Source organism: Oreochromis aureus, linkage group 14 (assembly GCF_013358895.1).
Source record: "Oreochromis aureus strain Israel breed Guangdong linkage group 14, ZZ_aureus, whole genome shotgun sequence".
Classification (NCBI taxonomy): Eukaryota; Metazoa; Chordata; class Actinopteri; order Cichliformes; family Cichlidae; genus Oreochromis; species Oreochromis aureus.
In genome coordinates, this window is record NC_052955.1 from 14,220,354 (window position 1) to 14,243,429 (window position 23,076).

A 23,076-nucleotide genomic window follows, 5' to 3' on the forward strand; every position below is an offset into this window, starting at 1 on the left:
CTAAGTGCTTTTCTATCTAACATTCGCGCTCTGATGAACACATGAAAGAGCAACAATAGGTTCAGTATTTTGCCCAAGGATACTTTGGCATGCAGACTGGAGCAGCCAGGGATGGAACCACCAACCTGCTAATTAGTAGATGACCTGCTCCACCGCCTCAGCTTCCTCAGCAAGAACTTGGATGGAAGTACATTAGCCAGTCATACCAATGGGAATGTCCATCAATGTCTAATTTACAGCTAAATATCTTGTTATTCATCAATTATAGTGTACAACAATTGTTTTAAGTGTTAAAATGTGGTTTCTTTGAAATGTAATTAAGAACAGTCTTTACTTGAGTGGGAACAATACTTCTCAGAAACAGTGCTTTCATAACATAAAAATAAAATATTATAGTCAGTTGCTTTAGTTCACAGGGTATTGCAGGCAGTACTTCCGAGTGACGTGACTCATTATCATCTGTTTGACATCCTCATCAATCACAGGCACAATTACCTTGGCCCCTGTAATTTGTACAGCTAATTCAAATCTTGCTTTACTTCCCTGCTGTGCATTACTGTACTAATGTGACACAGTATTGATCCCCGTAGAGACATTTTCTCTTCAAGCAATGGCCTAAGTGCAGGGTCAGTAATGGAAGAGCAGCCCTGCTGCTGGTAAAGATGCTGTCATGTTAAACCCGGAGCCTGTGGTTGAATGAGAGTTAACACACTCCAGTCCTTGTGTTTAAATGTATTTAGGGCAATTCTTTTGTTTGTTTGTTTGTTTAGCCACTTAAGGCTGACCTATGACTCATTCAAGCATACAAAACTCATAACTCTAGGGATGAACTAGTGTTGTCTCTGGTGTATATATAACTTAATAAAGAACCAATTTTACATATCTTTAAGCACTTTGTTTCCAGCAGCATGTTGCAAAAATCACTAATTCCCATTTCCTTAGTTGAATCTATGAAAAATGTCAAAGATAACATAGTTTGACAGATATAATTGTATTTTTGCACCAACAAAGTGATTTCCAAAGAGCTATTAGCTAAGAATTTTTCAGATCTCAGCATGATGATCTGAACAAAATTCTACGACAAAATTCTACGACACCTGCTTCCCATTTTCCTAACAAAATATAAAGAAATGAGAGGTGGCTTTTGACTTTTTTGCACGCTATTGGATATTTATGTTGGTTTTTTTTACTAGCTGCCTGCTCCAGGCCACATTAACTCAGGCAATTACCATACAAAGAGCCCAAAAAGTCTCACAAAGCCATTTTAGTTGGTGTCTTTGATGAATTATTAATCCTTCAATTAACCAGCTGTCACACTGGCTGTGTGGCTGGCAGAGTTAGACTCCAAAAGCACCAAGTAAAACTCTAAATAGTTTTTTTGCAGACTAACAAAAATACAAAAATAAGCAAGTCAGGTCAATCCAAACTGAAAACTCTTCCTAGAAAACACAGGTAACCACGACAAAGAACAAAGGGAGACTCAGATAATATTTACACACCAGTAAAGTAAGGAGATGGGAAACACCAGGGAACACAGCTGAATGAAATCTGACTAACTACCTAAGGGAAAGCAAAACTAAAAACACACAAAGACAAAGGCCTATCAAAATAAAACAGGAAGTAACAAACAATGAGACCAGGACTAAGACATGGACTAAGAGAGTTAGAAAAAATAAGACAGGACTGACTTCCACAGGAGATGCTGAGGACAAGACAGAGACGAAACTAGGACACAAAGGGAATTAACAATATCATACAAGAAACCATGAACCACAAACATAGATAGAGGCCTAAGAGGCACTTGGGAAAAACTAACTCAAGACTAAACAGTACAATGTTTGAAGTTGAATCATCTCTTGATTCAGAACAGACTCATGAGACCACAACAAAATGGAAAACATCCCCAAACTCAAAATGCTGGGTCAAAGACCTGGGACCATGACACTGATAATCTATTTTTTTTTTACTGCTAGCAGCCTTTTTTTAGCCAATAAATGCACAAAGCTAAATACTGATTTTTGTCATTTTTTTAAATATTGGTATTTGAAGCCAAATAAACAATAAGACAAAATAGCTGTGTCATGATATCAGCTATGGCTTAAGCCAACTGTCAAGCACATTTTTTCACTATTTCCTTAAAGTCAGTCAGTTGGTTAGCAAACATTCAGCACACTGCTAGGGGTGAATAGTCCAAGATTGTCAAGTCTTTACATGTCCTTTAATTTGACAGCAATCTGAAGTGCAGATTACCGACACAGAAAGATTACCAGCGTGTGACAGCAGGACATACTGAGTGATTAAATTCAAAGACCTGAAAAAGGCTTTTATTTCAACCACCAACAGATCCACAGCAAATCGCAAATAGATCCATAAGCACACAACAAAGAGAAACTGCTGCAGCATGGTAGACATTATAATTCAGCTATAACCTCAGCCTTTCTATTTCCAGGAGAATTAAATGAAAAGTTTGCCATTTTGCACACACATAGAAAAAAGACAGTACACAACACGGAGGCAAAGTCGACGTCAACTTGCACTCAACACAATTAAGAGCAGCAGTAATTTAAGGGAGGTGAGAGGACTGTAATCAGCTTGGATTATATCAAAGTGTAAAAGGATTCGATGGCCCCCACACCCTGACATGATAGATTAAGCGAGAGAAGCTTTTAAAGCCTCTCGGGGGTCTGGCTGTGAATGCATTATAAACTGTGCTTTTGTACGTGTGCTCCCTCCTTTTTTGGGATTAGATGGAGAACAGTTGCTCCCTTGAGATTCTCGGTGTGGTGTCTCTGTGTTATGGTCAAAGACATGAAAGAGATTTATTGTGGTGTTTGTGTAATCCTCCTGAGCTTCTTTGCTTTTCGCTGAAACAAAGTTGATAAACAAAAAGCTGGTGCCTCAGTACACGCCAGCTGGCATTCATTCAAATGTGAGGATCAAATCAAAACTGGTGAAATTATTGTAAAGTGCACCTAAATTGTAACGTATAGTGAAACAGGATTCAGTTCCTCTATTACACCTCAACAAGTGTGATGCAGAAAAGCAGAAAGAGAGCAGGATGCATTTCTGACTTCTGGCCTCAGACGCCTCCTCTCAGCTGGATGTGTCTACTATGCCTCACCCAGGAAGTGTCCATGAAGCATCTTGCCTCCTTTCGATGTGTTTTAATGTCAAAAGTTAGACTTTTTAGGCATTTTGTCTAGATTTAACTGTGAATACAGATACCATTATCTCCTGCATTTACTTTTATCTGTGTTTGGTTTTAAAATGAGATCCAGTAGCATTCACAGCATGCATTTCCTCAACCCAAACATTGTGAGTATATTATATATATATCATTCATTTTCTTCTGCTTATCAACTCAGTGTCACATGGAGGTGAAGACTGTCCCAGGTATCATAGGGAGACAAGCAGGGTACAACCCGGACAGGTTGGCAACCTATTAGAGGGTCAACACATCCGGAGAAAGAAACGTTCACACTCAGGATCAATTTAGAATTGCCCACTGACCTAACCCCTGTGGGAGGGAACCAGAGCACCCAAAGCAAACATGCAAACTCCACACAGATCGGTGGATTTGAAGCCAGGACCTTCTTGCTGGTAGATGACAGTGCTAACCACTATATTCCTGTATTATTTTAACAAAATGCACAAATGTCAGAAACCCAAAACTACTATAACATACTGAAGCCTTTACTTTGTTGCTGTCTTGCATTCATGCAGGTGAATAATCACAGAGGAGAAGATGAATGGTGGAAGAAGTCCTGTATTACATTATTTCTTTTACAAAAAGTCTGAATCACTGTTTCTAGAGTTATGTGCCTTAAAATACCTTTGACCTTAAAATATGTTAATTTACCCTTGTTTTTTATGCAAAACTTCTGATACTGGTTTTATGGACACATTTGTGCAGTGCTATTTGAAAAGCACTTGTTGCCCTTTCACCTCTGCAGCCTCACATCCACTCTCTGCTCTGAGACCCCTTTCCTAGCCTTGCCTTTCTGCAGCAGCTTTACAGATAATCAATCACTGTTTCTTAGGCCAGGTCACTAAGCTGCCTCTCCACACTCTAATCTCATTATCAGGCCAAGCTGGCTTTAGCAGGGAGGGAGATGGGATTGACAAAAGTTGTACACAAAAGACACATTGTAGCATGCATGAACACTCTCCTTTGAATTGAGAGTCAATTATAGTAGAAAAAGGAGAAAAGGAGAGGCACTGACTCCAGTAAGATTATGCACAGATCGATAATCTTTTTCTGCAAAAGATGGAGAGAAATCAATACTGCATGCCACAATATCGCTCTATTTTTCTGTGTAACATAACATAATTGCTTTTACACCAGGTATTAATACATTTCTATCTCTTTTATCAAAGGTTGCCTGTATGAAATTGTCCAGAAAGAGACTGCAATTAATTCCCACCCACATCTGAGGGGACGTGACTCGTGGCTCTCCACTGGCCTTGTGTTATGTGAATTTTCCTCCATGTTGATTCCATCTGCTACAAAAACCAACAACGACAACAAAAGCTGAAGTGTGATGGGATGCATCATCAACAGATTATGGAACTCAGAAATTAGTTTTCACAAGACGCTGAACTGAAAAACTGCACCTTCCATGACAAAAAATTCAATAGTGTGTGACAAAAAGCATGAGCAGAAATTTCTGTATTTCTGAGAATGTGACTAAAACATTTTTACAGTGTGAAATTTGAAGCATAGTGGAAATGTGCATATTTCATAAAAATCTAAAGTGATCATGCATAGACTGTATATAAAAGATGGAAGCCCATAAGCTGGACGTATCCCATTGGTTAGTAGAAAATGTACTTGTCAATCACTAGCTAAGCCCCCCTAATGCATATCGTCTTTGCTGCTAATTTTTGACTGGTCCAAAATTGACAAAACACATATTTAATATGACTTAAAACGAGACTGAGACCATAAACCCATCAAGAAAGTGTTTACAGAGAAAACGGTGCTTCCTCACAACTTCAGTTCTAACTTTTTTACAACTTAAGGTTGTTCTGCTGAAAATAAAAACAACAACAAAAACAAAAACAGAGGTTTAACGAACTTCAATAAATACATTAGCTAACTATAGAGATCGAAAATGTGACGTCATCTCTGGGGTAAAACCGCAAAGGATTGTAGGTACAAGTGGCAAGTGGTACTAGCGCGAACGGGCTATTACAAGACAACAGTCACACAGAGATAAACAGAGACACAAAGATTGGCAAGAAGCTGTTGTATTATTAACTGCCATAGCCGGTCGCATGACAGCCACGGGAAGCCGACGGGTAAAGAGATCGGTTTTTATCGGATTCCTTCGTGGAAGAAAAATTGAGAGTCATACCGAGTTTAAAGCTGGTACCACAGCAAGATTTGATCGGTTAAGAGAGAGAGCAAGATCAAAACAGCCACGAAAAGTCCCGCATATATGTGCCCAAGTGTTGTATTGAAGCAATCAAGTGATGAATAACTGTTTTCCAGTATGTTGTTTTAAAATGTTTTTTGTTGGGTTTTCTTGCAGTGTTGATTTGTTTTTCCCTGAAGCAGCAAATAAAGCATAATGGAATACATTTTTGCTTCTTTCTTGTAAGATTCTATAATAAAATGAAACAATAATGCCTGTTATAAATAAAGACAAAAAATTTAATGAATTATGAAACACTTATTTTATTTCTATTGTATCTGAAAATGTTGTGTAATACTACAACCTGAAAATGACAGATAGATTGCGTTTGCCTGTACAGGAGATAAAGGAAAAATTTTAACGACAGCTGTAAAATGAAATAGTCCAAATCAATAGATACACCAAAGTAAACTGGACCTGGGCTTGTTGCAGGGATCTGAAGTTACTACACATTTTTGAGTGTATGCACTCACATTTAGGACCATATAATTACAAATATGAGTGTGATGAAAGTTGGGCAGCATGCTAACGTCTTTACTCCACTCTACTTTTTTTCCTCATACCTTTTTTTTGCCTTTTCGTCAAGTCTGTCTTTGTACAGACCTGCCGTGTTCTCTTTCGTCTTGTACATAACTGTTTTGGGGGCAAATAAAATGCAAGTAGGGATTAAAACCGCAGAATTAATGATTACCGGTGCTGGAAATGCTAGCACTCGATGCAGTGTTATGATTTTGCTGCCACTCGTACCTACAATGCAATGCGCGAAAGTCACGTGGTCTGTCGATCTCTATAGTAGCTAACTATGTAGCTGCATTCTTCACATTAGCTTCTCTAAGAGATAACTAAGGTACTTTCGACTGCTTCTTTTTTTCCCAAGGGGTCGACACTGCTTACTTGTGTTTCAGTTACTGACTATGGTATGGTAAGGTACATGCATACTATCTCTGAAGAAAGTACACAGTTGTTTTACTGCTTTCTTCCAAGCCATACTTTGAGGCTTATTAAATAATGAAAGTCAAATAAAATAAGCACATACTGCAATGCCAACAGAACAAACAGCATTAGAGTGATATATTTTATATTTTGGATAGTTCTAAGGTCTCCATTGCATAAAGTAAAAGCAAACAAGAACATACATTTGTTAAATCAGAGCAAATTCTTTTCACTATCATATTCATACAATTTATGAATGCAGAGAAACTGGATAGTCACACTTTTACTTAAATGAAATTGCTAAAAAAGACAAAACAAAAACGAGCACACACAGGAAATGATGACAAAAACAGCTAGTGCCTCTGCTGCATCATCATTGTAGAATGGTCCACACATATAATTTGCTTATATGTAGCAGTCTCCTTTGTTGTTTGTGTAACCGTTATCTGACATGTGTATCAACCCTCTTTATCAGTACACAGGAATTTGCAGCTAAACCTTTTTCACAGCTGCAAATTCTGTGTGAGCTTTTAGGGAGAAGAATCTGATTTATAGCTTCTGTGGTATGCTTTACTAGACCTACTTTTATCACTGATGAACTGCAGACATGCTGTAAATGTGATAAGCATGTTTTAAAGGTTAAGAGTTTCCATTTCTTTGTCATCAGATCATCAGACACTCACAGACCTTATTCTGTCTTGACTAAATAATATAAAAAGACACTTTGGAGCCAGTTTGTTTATGATTTCCATCACAATCCTTATTTGGGTAAGGGGTTAAGAAAACAGATGGATGGAAAGCAAAAGAAGGAGATGCAGGATGATTTTGAATGAACGTGAGGTAGTCTAGTAAATAGAAATTGTGAATAATTATCCACTGTATGTATTGAGAGCTGCAGCAGGTAATAAAGAGTTAGTTCTGATGTAACCGTTTTCCTCTTCTTTGCTGGATAGGAGCATAGGTTAGTGTACTGTCTTTTGTTTACCTTTTATTTTGGTTAGGGAACAGCAGGGAACACTAGGAACTTTTTTTTTTTGTTAGTCTTGTGTTGCTAACCCTTCCTTGCTTAGAGCAGAGGCTTCATGATATGTCTAGGTTACCCCTAGGCTGGGAATGTAACAAATTATTTAGCCTTTTATTACGTATTAAAAAATATATATATATCTGAGTCAGTAAATAACGATGAACTCTTGACCCAGCAGATATATTGACTGTCTTCCCCCATAGCAAAAGTCATCCAGTGGGTTTCCATGTTGATCCTGTCGCAGTTTATATGACAATAAGTGAACAAAATGATAAAAAAGTTTAACTACAAAATATTACGTTCCACAACTTTCTATTTAAGTTCCATGTCTTTAACACAGAAACGCTTTGAAAGCTGAATGTCCTTTAATGCTGCAGCTCTACTTCTCTGACTGCAGCCGTCACACTAATGTTCTCATTTGGAGGCAGTGAAGATGTACAAGTGCGCTGATTAGAAGATCAAAATGCACGGCGGTCATCTCCACTAGAAGATTTCAAAGAAAACTCCAGCAGGACCTCTGTCCGTATTTTGTTCGTCTTTTGGGTAATTAGTCACTTTTCAGTGCGGGGAGGAACAGATGAATAATGAAATAAAGCCGTAAATGCCACAAAACCAGGAAATGTTTCGGCTGGCACCATTGATTTATCACAAATTGCATATGAGTCAAAGCTGTGTGAAAACAGAGCAGTGTTATTTTAGAGCTAATAAATTACTTTTTTTGCCTGAATATAGAATATAAATGCATCTCTGTGAGGAAATTATTTGTAGCGGCTCACAATTATTCTCACAAGCTCTTAAAAGGATCTGTTAATCCCTGCTTTGTTTTCAGTCATCTTTAAACGATACAAAAAGAGGGTGTGCGTTTCAAGGTGACGCCTCTCTAATAGCACAAAGCCAAAGAGCTAAAAACAGAAGCGGAAAATAACCTTTTATCTTCTTTAGTTTGAAGGCTTATTTTCAATAAGCTGTAAGTACAATAAAAGCCATGACAGCTATATTTACAAAAACATTTTACAAGAGAGTTTTGGGGTTATCATAGTAAAAAAGTGTTCAGGTCTAATGGTATGTCAGCAATAAGCAGTTTGTATGAGTAAGTGCTTATAATCTCAACTATAGCATTATTATGTTCATGCCAAAAACAGTGCACAAGATGAAACATAATCATGAGGAAATAATTAAATTTCACAGTTGTTGGTATTCGTTGCCACTCATGCAATTAAATTCTAAGTTCAACAACCTGCGCACGCAGAACTCAGCAGCAAAGTGCACAAAACAGCCACGCAGCTCTGCTCTCGGAGGTCAATTCTACTCGCTCGAATCAATCGGCTTTTAAAAGTTTGGGGGTCGAGCCCAAAGAAAGGGCCCAGTCTGATTGGTCACTTTCAAAACGGTGATGCTACAGCCTCTGTGATGCACTTTAGGAGCAGCATAAATGCTGTTTATGGTGTATTTGTTTACAATTTAGAAAAGGAAGTTTTCCGACCCAACTGTTCGCAGTCACTTTTTGCAGTGTAGCAGCAGAAGTACTGAATATAATCACTGGATTACTCTAATGCTGCAGAAATCTTAAAAACTCTAAGACAAACACAAACACACACACACACACACACACACACACACACACAACCTCATAACAAAGAGCACACGTGACACCTAAGAAAAGGAAAAATTAGCTTTTCATAGGCAATTAAGCCAGCTTAATTTTCCAAATTGTGGACATACAGGAACAAATAAAACTGATATTTTAATATTTTTCATTATTATAAGTTATTTGATACTGTGCAACAGACTAATGGGACAGGACTACAGAGGAGTCCGAACTTGCCTTTGAGTCCTTTAGTTTTTACATTTCTTTAGCTTTCTTCAATTTGGTTCAACCACTGTAAGTTAATTTATTGGTATTTTGTACTAAGGATTGGTTTCAGCTTTTATCAATCTACCAAGTATCCTGCTATTTCAGAATAACTTCAGATCATATCTATGATCAGATGTCTTTGTCCAAACATTTAAGTAGCACTCACATAAAGCAAGTCACGAAACATTTCTGCTTGAAAAATGAAGTGACTGATGAACATCCAAGGCAGCCAAAGAGAGCGCGGGGAAAAGACGTGTAGCACATGGGCTGGAGTGGAATCGATCCCTCAGTACATGGGGCGAGCATAGTTAGAGATGATTTTCCCTTTACTACAGCTGAATTGATTAATCATTGCAGCAGAGCGGGTCAACACACAGATGAAGGCAGGAAGTTGTAAATGCACATCAAACTGAACCTGCACACCTCTATAATAGTGTTTGGATTCAGTGAGCCTGCTTGTGTGCATGTTCACCAATAAATAATTAAACAGTGCCTGAAATGTCTATGAAACAAATATTGTCACCTACTGTTTGCCTATGATGAAATCCCACCTATGTCTATTTACACCCTGCACACATTTGATAGTTTATTGGGTTATTAAGGTCAGGCTCTAACCACTACTATTATTTCATTTTATTTGATGGAGATTTTCTTCTGGACTGCTGAAGGCTCCCAGCGTACTCATTCGAAATTACTCAGTTCAGCTCCTGGGCTGTTTTAGTGTGAATGGATCTGGTTGGTTTGAAAATGTCACTAGTCACTGTCAGGCTTTGTAACACAACGTGCTCTTTTAAAGAGATTTTTTTAAATCATCAAAGGCTCCAAAGGATAGATTATATTTATCTTATGCTTCTCTTAATGGAGATTCAAAAGCAGTAAAAAAGACTACGAATGGACAGCGAATGTGGTTGTTTCTGTTCTGCAGCTGCAGCTACTGAACACACTGGAGGGCAGTTCTCGGGGCTGAAAAATTTCTCCTGTGTCTCACAGGTGTCAGAATCATTTCTACCTTTCTGGGGGCAGACTCGATACCTGAGGAAGTTCATGACTTCAGCTTCCCATCTGAAATGAAGCATATTTGATGTCTAAGCTATGCCGGTAAAGGTGCCATGGTTACTGGGCTTATCAGGTTGGAGCAGGTTTCTTAGAAGCAGCTGTGTTCGCCAGATCAATTTAGAAGACCAACCAACCCCTGGGCTTGAAATAGAAATGAGTAAATTCCCCCTCTGAAAAAAAATCTATACAGGTTAGACTCTATAGATTCTAATATATGTAATTTAATGCATGACTGCCTGCTGCCACTTTGCTGACAGAGTCACAGGAGAGAGCTAAACAAAGCAGGTCATGTTTTTAGGCTAGTGTAATTTTAGGCCTGCTTGATATTATCCTACGTTTCACACTTGCATGACTATTTCAGAACAGCTACAAAGCTGATACTGAACTGAAATGTTTTTATTAGTGATTTATAATGTTCTAGTTTCAAACTTCTTTTAATTGAAAAATTCTCATTAGGCAATAAATGCAAAATCTTAATCGTTAAAACTGTGTCGGCGTTAAGTTAAGCCTCAAAGCAGCTGATTTAACTTCAGTGGGCATTCAGGATCCACTTCAGGGTAAATGTGACTCAATATGATCTTAAACCTTCAAAGAGACGCATATTGGAATACATCAGGGGTACATGTGAGGTGCAGTCCTGAAGTTTTCTGTAAAAGATGTTCAGTGTGAGACTACAGTTCAAACAGAACAACCTGGGGACACAAAAGCCATTGTGTGATGGCTTAGCCTCTAGGGACAGCTGCCAGTGCTTCAGAGCTTCGAGGCAACCGTCAGACATGTTGAAAGAAACCTCCTGTTCTCTTTATAAGCTAATAAACATTACTGAAAGAAAGTTTCTGGAAAAAAGTGCATATCTTGCATATATCAAATTAGGATAGGTTATTTGTGTATTGAAGGCTTGCAAAAAAGGGAATGATTCAGTTGTGTGCAATGATGCACCACCAGTAGTAGTAGAGTACATTCTTCTTGTTACGTATGTTGTCCTGAAACACCCATATAACATTATTTGACCTTACATAATTGTATATGAGTAGTTTATTGACTGGGTTACATACCGTACTGACGCATCAACCATCAAAAGCTTCTTACTCTGCATTCTTTATCAATGAATAAGCAGCAGAGCTGTGGCACAAATCACTAGTAAAAGAGCTGAAACACTGTGTGTCCCCAGATAGTCCCACAGAACACACCAAGCACCATCCACTGAACAACAGCAGATAATTGACTCAGAAATTAATACTGATATGGCTGCTGTGAGCATGGCTGACATTTACAAAAAAAAGGGGGGGGGTTCAATTAAAATACTTTTCCTGCTGAGGAGAATCTATTCCCTTGAATCTTGACCTAGACTCACTAACAACAGCCTTAACTGGGAGGGAAGTCCAAGCAAAGTAACGTTTCAATTCACTGAACTTCTATTAACTGCAGCAGTTTGACGCCGAATGCAAATCCTTTTTCATTTGAGCTAAATGTCGACAACAGAAATAAGTGCACCGCAGGTCTGCTCCTCACTAACGGTGAAAATTAACAAGCAGTGTTTTTCCCCTGGAGCAGAATAAAGATTACTTATGTCATGCTGTAATAAGGAATCTCTTCTGGTCAGTCTTACAGACCCTCCTGATGGTGCCGAGGAGAAATCCCTCTTATCAAACCTTCCTGATCACACTAATGAAACCTAGCGAGGCTTATAGACAGGAGTGTTACTTCAAGTAAAGTCATTACGCTGCCTCTGACTTCAATTCTCAGTCATCCCAAAGAGCCAATTATTCTAGGGTTTGACAGATCACTGAGATTATAATCTACTGTTTGGCTTTATATTCTGCTTGCTAGGTTGTTCCTATTTTGAGCGTCACCAGCCTGAGGTACTAATTCTAATGGCAATTGCTTCACCATCCCCGGAAGGACAAAACACAGTGAAAATTTGATCCACAACCTAAATTGATGTTAGAGCTGCATTAAACACTTGAGGGCTAGAAAGCAAAGAGAGGATTTATGGAAACAACAACGCCTGTTTTACGAGGATTCACTCTAACATACACAGAGAGCAGGTGAAGGACCATGATCTTAAAACTAAAACACTGTGTATGCTGATATTTTTCAAATGAGTATTTTTAGTTATTAGTTTATTTTGTGTAGATTTATTTTTGTTTTCTTTGTAGTAATATAAGGCTGCCGATTTCTGGTAAAAATCATAAACAAAACACACTTCCTGCTGTACTAAGTAGGAATACTATTGCAACAACAGGGTAAAACTAACCTGTCTCACAACGGATTAACTCTGCTCACGTTCCTTGTTAGAGGGTTAACAATCCAATAGTTGGTGAACATTTGAGCTTTGGAAGTGAGGCAAAGAGCCTCAGTGCAAAGTGGAAACTAAAGTGGATTTAACATTCAAATCAGCTGCCCAGCACTTAATATTTAAAGTACAAAGAGGATTCTGGGACCACAGGCCAATCACTATATAATATGAACAGGAAGCTGCTCTATCGGTGCGTGATTATGGCCAAAATGATGATCATAATCACTTTAATCAACACTGAGTTAACAATTATTTATCATGATTCTTCAGAAAAATATAAATATAATATTTGACCAAAACTTTTCACAAAATAAAATACACATGGCACTGCTTTCATTTTTACACTCTTCTTCATTCCTTGATATTTTAGCATTTTTGCAGATAAATGCATCCTTTAAAAGTCCTTTTATTACATTAATTGTACCTGTATGACGAATATGAATAAAACTCAAAGCAAAGTACTCGGCAGCTGTGGGATCCCTCTCTATTTCCTTTGCAGTGTATGCACACGGCACAAGAATAGACACCATTGTAAGGGGATAACACATGTTTTGTCCAATAAATTGACAATTTTCCAGAAGTCTTTATTACTTTTACTGTTTATTGGACACTTGTAAAGCAATGCCAGATGTAATGCACCTTCATTGGTGATTTCAGCATCTTTGTGAGCCTGATGGATTTGCAGATGTGCTGCACAGCCTCACTTTGGAGATGTTAGAGCTAAAGTTTGACAATTCCCATGACCAACCACTGATCATGATACTCCAGTTTGTTGTGTGTTTTCAGGTGGTTGAACAGGTTAACTGTCTTCCTCTGCGGTGTAAACAAAACTCTAGAGCGCTTTCTGCATATGAAGTGTTCTCGGTTAACATCACTTTGCCTTCTGCTGTGTGTGTCTGTGTGTGTGACCGTCTGTTATCTGTAGTATATAACTGCACTCTATCATGCTCACAGCTGTTCGCAGTGCAGGGAACATCTGTGATTGACACATGCAGGTACATCGTCAGGCAGCGATTTATCTTGTCAGTGATTTTCAATATTGGAAGGTGACAGACTGCTCAGATGGTTCAGCGTACAAACCAGCAGGCTGTTCAGGTCAGAGTGTGTGAGATATTTTTTTGAAAATACAAACCTGGAACCACAGCATGGAGCTTGCTGCCCAAAATCTACACACACAGACAGACTTCTATAAATTTTTACTCATGACTATCTGACTGACACGTCTCCTTTTTATACGTAATTTCTGCTTTAACTTTGATCATCCTGACCTTTGCAAATAAGTAATAAGAGAACATTGGAGTACCATGGGCATATCCTGCATGCATGATTTTACAGGAGCAGCACACTTTCAGCTGCTGTGTAATGTTAAAAACCTCCAAAAGTTTAAAACGCACTTAATGCACCTATCTGACTTCTGTTGTATGAATGTCTGTTAAATTTTGTTGTGTTACTAAAACGATGACTACCCTCACTACTGCTGGGATTGAGGCTCAAATCTACCAGCACTGTGCTGCTAGAAGGAAGCCCGCTCAGGGTTACACACGTTTCTGTTATACAGTGCACTCCATTTACACACTAAACCACATATGTTTAACCTTATGGTGATGCTACAAAATCCCACACACACTAAACATCACACTTTTCAGTGAAAAAGAGGAAAGCTTTCCTTCAAGAGCGCATTACATGAACAAGCGTAACATTACAGAGGCGCAGCGTAATGCAGGTTTAATTTGTAAGGCAGAATAACGGCAGCCTGTGAGTTGCCTTGCTATGGTGGGATTGACCTCTGGAACCTTCTTTAGCCTCACATAGCCACGCCCGTAGGGTGCAATGCCAGGTTACACCTCAAACCAGATGACAGCGTTAATCTGGCCACAACAAACTTCCCCTCCATCTGCCGAGACGATCGAGCAACAACAGAAAGGCGCAAAGGACGCTCTCCTCAGACAAAAACCCTGCTGCTTTCACACAGACCACACAGCAGTTTTACAGGGCTGTCACCACAATTTTAAAGCTAACGTATTACCGACACCAGAAACATCCAGTTTAATTTTGCTTTACTATAATAGCCAAACCGGACTATAATCTTCAAGCATCTTAGTGCAAAACTCATCTCCTGCCATCAGACAGGCCATTTCCTACCTCCACTACCAAGTCAACAGAAAAAAAGGTATCATTTCTTAACAAACGAGCGGTTTTAAAGATAAAAAAATCAATCTTTTAATAAAAGCAAAGATTTTAAAATGCTGAAGAAGTTAAAAAGTTTTTTTTAATGTTCAAATGGTTAAAAGAAGATACAGACAATAACGTTTTAAAATCCTTTCAGTGTTTGTGTTGAATCGCAGAAACTGCCTGGAAATTAATTCCAGTAGCTTAAGGCAGCTTTCTCAAGCTATGAACAGTAGCATTAATTGCTTGCTTTGTCTTAAACCTCAACATAGACGGCCCTTTGGCAAATCAAATGTCACAGCACACAATGCATAACAGCTTTGTATTGTGCATGTGTTCACACTCGGAGCAAAAGTCTTATTTAAAGAGAAAATATACCTCATTAGTGTGTGTGGTTTACCCAGGGTGCACCTGGTCTGAATCATCACGACCTTCGCCTACGCCTGGGGTGTAAATGACACACTCCTCCAAGATACATCATTTATGGCCTACGATCTGCAGGGAAACCAACGGCTAGTACAAACGCAATGCACCTCATTTGGATGTTTTTTACTCTGCAGAACTGTGATTCAGAAGCTGTGACGCGCCTGAGGTGAGACCAAAGACCAAAGTGACGATATAATTGGCAAAGTGGTGAGACTGAAATGAGTCCTGCAAGTCTCATCTCCCCTGGTGGATGAACCAGACTGGTCACCAGTGGAAACATCATTAGTCTCTTAAAAATGGACCATGGACGGCAAGCACACCTGTAAAGCTTTACCATTAGATCTCTCTGTGCTTCTTTTTTGCCTCACTGTCTACACAACTACACAAACACACAATATTAACACTCCTTCCTTAATATTTTTTAGGACTCCCTCATGCTGCAAAGACAGCTCTGACCTCTCCGGGCACGGACGCGAGTAATGACACAAAAGAAACAAAAGGTCTTGCTGTGTATGCGCTCTTATTACAAAGCAAAGATTTACTGTTGCTGTAGAACTGGTATCTTAATGTGCTTTACATATTCTGTTTGAATTAGAGCTGTGCAATATGACGATATATAAAAGATGATGAAATGAAAACCTTTTCATCTCTGTCGTTCATGCTCTATCCTTTATTTCAGGGTGTTGCAAAATACACTGTTTACTGCAATATTTTTTCATCGCTTGGTGACGGTGCGCAATCTTATGCACCAACACATGGATGCAGGCACACATGTGAATATCAGCTCAGTGAGTAGAGGTGAGACAAAACTAGGAAGCTCTGAATAACAGAAGGATCAGTAAAGACAAATCAAGGCGCTTGTTCCTAAATGAGGGGTTACCTCTGTAGTATGGATGGCTACATAAAGTCTAATGTGGACTATAAAACTGTACTGTACATGCCAGTCCCCAAAAGAGATGGGAGAAACACCCTTCAGCTATGTTATGAGTGCTGATGTTCCACCGTCTGCCCACGAGATGGACAGAAACGTGTTTAAAATCCCACAAACTACCAGCTAATGCGAGCAGTCACACAGAGGACGAGCGAGTAAATAAATAACTATGGGGCTGTGCGATATGACCAAAACCTCATATCCCAATATAAGACATTTATGGTCCCGACAACGATATGTATCAAAAAATTTTACATTTTCTGTAAATTCTGTGAATCTCAGGCAACTCGACTTGCGTGAAGTGTTTTCAGCTTGGCGTTGTACCTGAGTCGAGTGTTTTGACTGATGCATGAATGGTACATTTTTAAACATGAGATTTTAACGTCCTCATTTTCTTTGCCTATTTATCAGTCTTTTCACTTTCAAGGGATCTCATCCGTAATCTCTCCATAATTTTTTGTTGTGGTAGAAGAGTTTGCCGTGTTTGAGTCTGAGGTGGGGACCGGTTTCCTGCATAATTTGCAGAGTACAGTTTTCTGTCCGTGAAGACTTTTCTTAACAAACCATATCCAACAGAGGTGCCCCTCATAAAATATCTCGTTTGTTTTGAGTCAATTTCAGATTGAAAACTGAGCTTCAGCTGAATGTGAAAGTATTTGTCCACTCTTCACAACGTTGAGGTTACTGCCTTTAAAGGTTGTAAAAATGTAGCACTACGGTGACATCAATGCGATGAAAAATATCGCGTTACTGTTAATTTTTGACTGTAACAGACGATAGTGTGAAACGATGAAAAACTGGGCTTTATATTGCAATAACTCATTTTTGATCACCAAATGCAGTCAGTTAAAACCCCATATCCCAAATATCATCAATGAAATTTTGGTCAAGTCATTCACTTTCAAGGATCTAACATAGATGCTTTTTTAGTTTGTGAATTTGAAAAACATAAAATATCTGTTAAAGTCAAAGATTGAAAACTGAGCTCCTGAATGTAGGTATTTTTCCACTCTTCAGCGTTGAGGTTACTGCCTTAAAGGTTGTAAAATGTAGCAGCACAATGCTGAGCGTTACTGATGTGGGTGCTGTGGAAATGTAATGCTCACTGTATTTCATCAAAGCAAGTCATTCAGCAAGCAAAATGCTGATTAGTTTGTGAGCATAATGGTTAACGTGACTTTCTGATTAAATGTGTTTCATTATCAGCAAAATGTGCATGGCAAAAACAACCAGCAAACTGTAAGAAACCACTGCAAGCATTATATAAACAACTATTTTTGCACCAGGATGAGACTTTCTGGTCTGTTACCGGGTGCAAAAATCTGTACCGCATCAGTGTTTTCAAAGTTCCACATCCATCATGGTTAACTCAAAGCAAATTCAGACTGCTTTGATGACCTGCCTCAAAGTCACATTAGCTCAGTGATCCAGCACGCAAAGCTCCAATCAACACCTGTCAACCTCCACTACTGCAACTGTCGACACAGGGAACTTGGATGTTTTGATAGATCCATGTCGGTATGAAGTCCAACATGCAGCAGCTGTTGTGTGCAGCAACATAAAACACTGCTCACCACTGTCCTCTTTATTGTTTGGCAAGCGTGAGCCAATTAATTTGACCTAGTTTTACATGAGAGAATTCTTTAGGTAGCTTTGGCTCCTTCTGACTCCAATCAGTGTCTCTCCCCTCTGCAGGGGTCTTTCTGTGAGTTTGTGCTATACAGAGTGGACTCTGGTCAATTAGGCTTCCTCATCCAACGCCCACACTAAGGTATGTGTCAGCCTAACAAATGTAACTGTGCATGAAACTGGTGCCAATTTACCAGTTTGAGCCAGAAAAGATCAATTCGGTTCAATGAAGCGGCTCCGAAGATGCACGGCATCAGGATGTTTTCTGAGGAGCTGACGACGAGGAATGATTGCAAAAGCATTCAAATGTAATGTTTCCAGCAAAAATCCTGGAAAAAAAGCAATTTCCAATTAAAAAAAGAAACTCACACAATTAAAAGACCCCTTCTAATGAAAACCAAGTTTTTAATTCTCCTAACATGGCATTGATTTTTAAATGCTAAACAACATTATGAATGAGGTAAGGAGTAAATGCCATTGCTCAGCATATCTCTTTGGAACACAGTGTATTTCTAAAAGAGGCTGTGATGGAAGAAGCACACTCGGAGGCAGGAATGATCTTTTGTGGCGCAGTGAGATTTTGCAGACACATGACTACTATCCACGTGGCATTAACTTGTCTGCCATTTTGGATGTGTGACAATTGTAAAGACAATGTAGAGTAAAGTGAATAAGGCGCCTGCCGCACATGTCTGGACACTGATCTATGACCATCTGACCATGTGAAAACTACCGGCTCTAAGGGTAAAATTAGTACTGCCAGACTGATTGCAAGTGGTTGCTGGAGTTTGATGGCAGTTGCAAGAAAAATAATTGCTAAAAATCCAATCACACAGGGCTACAGGCTGGTCCGTGACCTGCTGGCAAACACCTGTCACTAGGGAAAAAGATCTTTCCCAACCAGATGGCAAAAACCTTGTGATTTCTTTCGTCGCTAGCATATTGCTGCTGACATAGTTTGACTGCAAGTCTACAAACACTGTCCAGTCCAGCCACTCTCACAGCTGTAGCAAAACTGTGGAAAGTGCAACACAAACTGAACACTGTTCATCTTCAAAGTAAAAGCCTTTTGAAACACGTTGTATCCATTGCTTTCCATTGATAGGGTTTCTAAGCAGAAAGACAAAATCAAGTTTACTCACGATGTTTAAAAGAGATTTGAAAACTACTGCAAACAGTGCTAATCTCCCATCTGTTTTTGGCACACTCCAAAATCCCCCTTTATAAAAAAACATTGGAATCCCCCATTTCCTGTTTGATAGTTTGGGCCTTCAACATGGTGGCCACAGGCTGTGGACGACATACCTTCCTTACAAACATTTCAGTAGTACCGGCAATAAAAATGATTCTACTTGAATAATATGATTTTGATCTGCAGCACGACCAAAATCATTGTGACCATGTGGTATGAACTTTTAATCTTTTGAAATGGTTTCTTTGATGACTGCAACTCACAGTTGTTGTGTTTAGAGTGACTGCTATCATATCATGTCTACAAACAGTCTGACTGAATGGGGTCAAGCAGGCAATTTCAGGCAATCTGTTTATAATAATACAGCAACTAACTGTAAAAAATTGGGGAAAAATCACACATTTGCTGCTGTTTACACAGAAATTCACAGTAACTACTTACCATTCTGAATCTAAATGGAACTTCCACAATAGTGATGTTGCTAAAGGACATAGACACTCAGCAACCGTGCCTTTATTTAGGAAAACCAAATGCAACCAGCTGAGTTGAGTGTCTTACTATAAAGAGTAGCGTTGCAGGCGAGTTGTGCTATCGGCACAGACTCCAAAGAGCTGGCAATCTGTCTGTGTTTATAACTTAGTCTGAGATTATTTGCACACATTCGGAAATCTGTGTATCAGTCTGCATGGTATCAAACTAGGCATCAACAATTGTGTAACTCGACTGGTATTGTGGTACTGACTAAATGCCTGATGTGGTCCCATTCTTGCATAGTGTTTATTTCCTGCTTCTACAGTGTGGTAAACTGTGAGGGGATATTGGGCTTACATTTTTCCTGCAATGATGAACCAACAACAACAATTTTATGTGTATGTGATGCTTTGGCTGTCTGAACTGCTTAAAAAGAACCAAACACGACTGCATTTTGTTCATAAGATAATTGACATGTTAAATGAATAAGCTCAACAGTTCTTGAAGTCTTCACTTTCATATGAGTTTCCTGCTGGGAGTGACACAAACACCCTGGTATCTACAAGTGCTTTGACTTTGACATCAAGAAGACTGAGACACTTCTTTGCCATTCTGCGGTGGTCTCTGAGGGCTTCCAAATCTTTGCACTGACAGTTAATACTCATGCAGCAGCCTTGCCGGGAATGCTGTTTGTTCCAAGCTGGACCACAACTGACTAATTTCTTGTTTAGTTAATCATGCAATACATAATCAGAATTACGCTAAGCTCTGGGAGTTAGTCTCTGAAAAGGGATATAACTGGCTCGCAATCATCAGCTTACACCAACGACAAAGTAGCTTCATTCTCATCATAAACCAGACATCAGTGAAGACAATCGGCTGAGGACATGACTTTATTTTAATAGCAAAACCAAAGAGAAAGACATTCGAATTAGAAGGGAGCGATGGTGCCACGTCAAGTCACCTTGTCACGGTCCTCAGGCAAATCTGAAATATCTAATGGGCAAGAGTAGAGCATTTCTGCATGGATACACCGAATGGTACAACCAAGATGTGATTTACTGCTGCTAATGGGTACAAACGTTTGTTCAGAATCTGCTTCAAATCATCAAAAATAAAATGGGTGCCCAAAGGAAGCATATTAACAGATTTATTTAAGCGTTTAGTGACCAATTAGCTACGGGTCTTCTCATGCAAGGCCAATAAAGCTGCTGCATTTCATCAATACAAACAGAGTCTTCTCTGCTCTTCTAAAGTCAGGACGGGCAGACGTTTTCCTGACAGGCAGGACGGGTTTGACAGGCTGCTTAACTGCTGTCCAAGACGTAAAAAGGAATCCATCGATCAAATCCAAAAAGCTATTTGATCATCAGAACAGGAAGCGGTTGAAGTCTCTCATCAGCGAGGCACAAACTGAATTCATTCATTTCATCCCATTAAAAGCAGTTGCACAAATCAAAGCGCGGCAGACGTGATGTCACGCTACAGCAGCTCCGATGCAGAAGCCCACACACATTTGAACTCAGGTGTCCTCTAACTGCTTGAGAACAACACTGATGTTTTTATTAAGCGATTACAGCACTGAAAGTAAGTTAAGATTGATATAAAGTTCCAGTATTGTCTTTCCTGATGCTGCTTTTAAGCCAAAACCCCCAGTTTGAACCAAACAAATCCTGACATAAAGGAGACAAGCTGTAACAATCTCTGATTTCCACACTGGGAGAAAGCCAACATCTGGTAGGAAATGATGCAGCGGCACGGTTGACAGGAATAAGATCGGCCAAGTCAGAAAAACCTAAAGGGTGTTTTGGAGTAGAGCCTGGATGGTGTATTGGAGTGTGTATTCACAGAAGGAAATTAATAATATTTTAGCACGTCAGTGTGTGTGTGTGTGTGTGTGTGTGTGTGCTTGTTTTGGCTCTTGGGTTTAGAGCTAAATGAAATGACTGCAGTCCAAACTGATAAGAGCTAAATATGACTTAAACTTGTCTGCATCAAATTGCTGTTCAAACAGCATTAACATTTACATTTGCAATGCTTCAGTCTGTCAGTCACTATCTATGATTTATTTAAATGTTTGTGCATTAACTGTATGCACACAAAGCAGTAACTGGGGCCAAACTGTGCGGGACATTAAACCTGTATGACCAGTATTCTTAGGTAAGCCTTCTTAATTTGACAGCTGGGATTTCTCTGACTAGAATTTTCAAAAATGACATCCTGCTCCTTCAGGTAGACTCAAGCTTTTATGTTATTTTTAACCTCACAGGGGACAATAACGATGGGGGGAGAGAAAAAGGCAGCAACGTTTGAGTTCCTTGAAATTCATTTCTGAGCATTCAACCGTGCAACAACATTATGCCCTCTTAAAATGAGGAGTACTCTGCTGTGTGCTTAAAAGGGAACCTCTGGTATAAAAACACACACACACGCACATAAGCAGTTGCAGCCACAGCGATATAAATTACATATTTAATGAAAAGTCCCTGCTTCTAAATTCAAAATTTAACTTCAGGTAGGAGGGGGAAAGTGGTCTCAGCTTTCCAAGACGCGTAATTAGGACTGAAGCAGGTTATTCGCTGTTTGTTACTGCCAATAAGTCTGAATCTGAGCAATGAATAAACGCCTTTGAATCCCATAGAGGTCATGCATGTTCAGTAAAAAAGTCTTTCATTCAGTGGAGTTTGACTCTTTGCTTAATTCATTGACAATTCATTATTAAAGTAAATTCTTCTGTCAGCAATAAGTTGGTTATTTGCCCTCCGATGTTTATAAAAGTGAAGAAAAACATAGTTTTTGTCTTCATAGTTGTCATCACTTACACGCTGTGAGGTTTAGGGAGCGTGAGTGGATTAATTACCCTACCTTGAATGATCCATAATAACATCAGCATGGCTTGGAGTCTTGTCTTTATCCCCATGGTGCCACATCCACCGGCTGCTTCCAGCAGCTTTTCTAAAGCTGGCACCAAAACACTCTTCGCACTTCCCTTGGCACAGGTAACAATTAATTGTCCGTTACACAAACATGCGAGGCGACGTCTGCAAGCGAAGCACCCTCTCCTCTTCCCATCACTATCATTAACAGCGGCTGACATCGCGGAGCGCACCGGCGTCTCCCCCGCTCCTGCGCTCCACGGATGTCAGGAGAGAAGAAAACATTCAAACTGTTCCACTTCCGTCTGTTTCTCTGCTGCTGTGCTGAGTCCGCTTTATGGAGGGATTACTTCTGCCGCACGTCTGTGCTGAAGTGTGTCGCTCCTTTTTGTCCTGATCCCACAGTAAACTGTAGGCGCTTTTTTCACCTGCCGGAGCTGCTCGGTGCCGCCCCCTGTCAGCAACGGTTACGCACTGTTTCCAAACTTTAAGCAGCTCGTCTTAGGACGCACACCAATCAGTGCTGCGCCTTACAGTCTCTGGGCGTAGAAACTAAATAATAACCTTTTTTGTAACTGTTGTAACTGGAAGTAATTCTCAGAAATTCTCCACATGCCAAAAAATGCTGCGTGTATTTACCACTTCATTTTTATGGTACTGTATTATTCTGTGGCGTATGTTTAAGCCTTCTTTCAGCACCTCACTGGTACTGGTACCAGGTTGGACCCAGAACTGCCTTAATTCTTCACAGCACAGATTTTAGAGACAGAGATTTTAGTCCATTTTGACACAGATGCT

General features: G+C 39.5%; 1 protein-coding gene across 1 annotated transcript in view; it reads right to left on the reverse strand.

Annotated features, from left to right (window-relative positions):
* esamb (endothelial cell adhesion molecule b) overlaps positions 1 to 22,730 on the reverse strand; it is a 60,880-nt gene extending 38,150 nt beyond the window's left edge. The window contains exon 1 of the mRNA XM_039598309.1: positions 22,268 to 22,730. Coding sequence (XP_039454243.1) covers positions 22,268 to 22,499 — 232 coding nt within the window. The 5' untranslated portion in view covers positions 22,500 to 22,730. The remainder of the gene's footprint in view (positions 1 to 22,267) is intronic.
* Between the last annotated feature and the right edge of the window lie 346 nt (positions 22,731 to 23,076).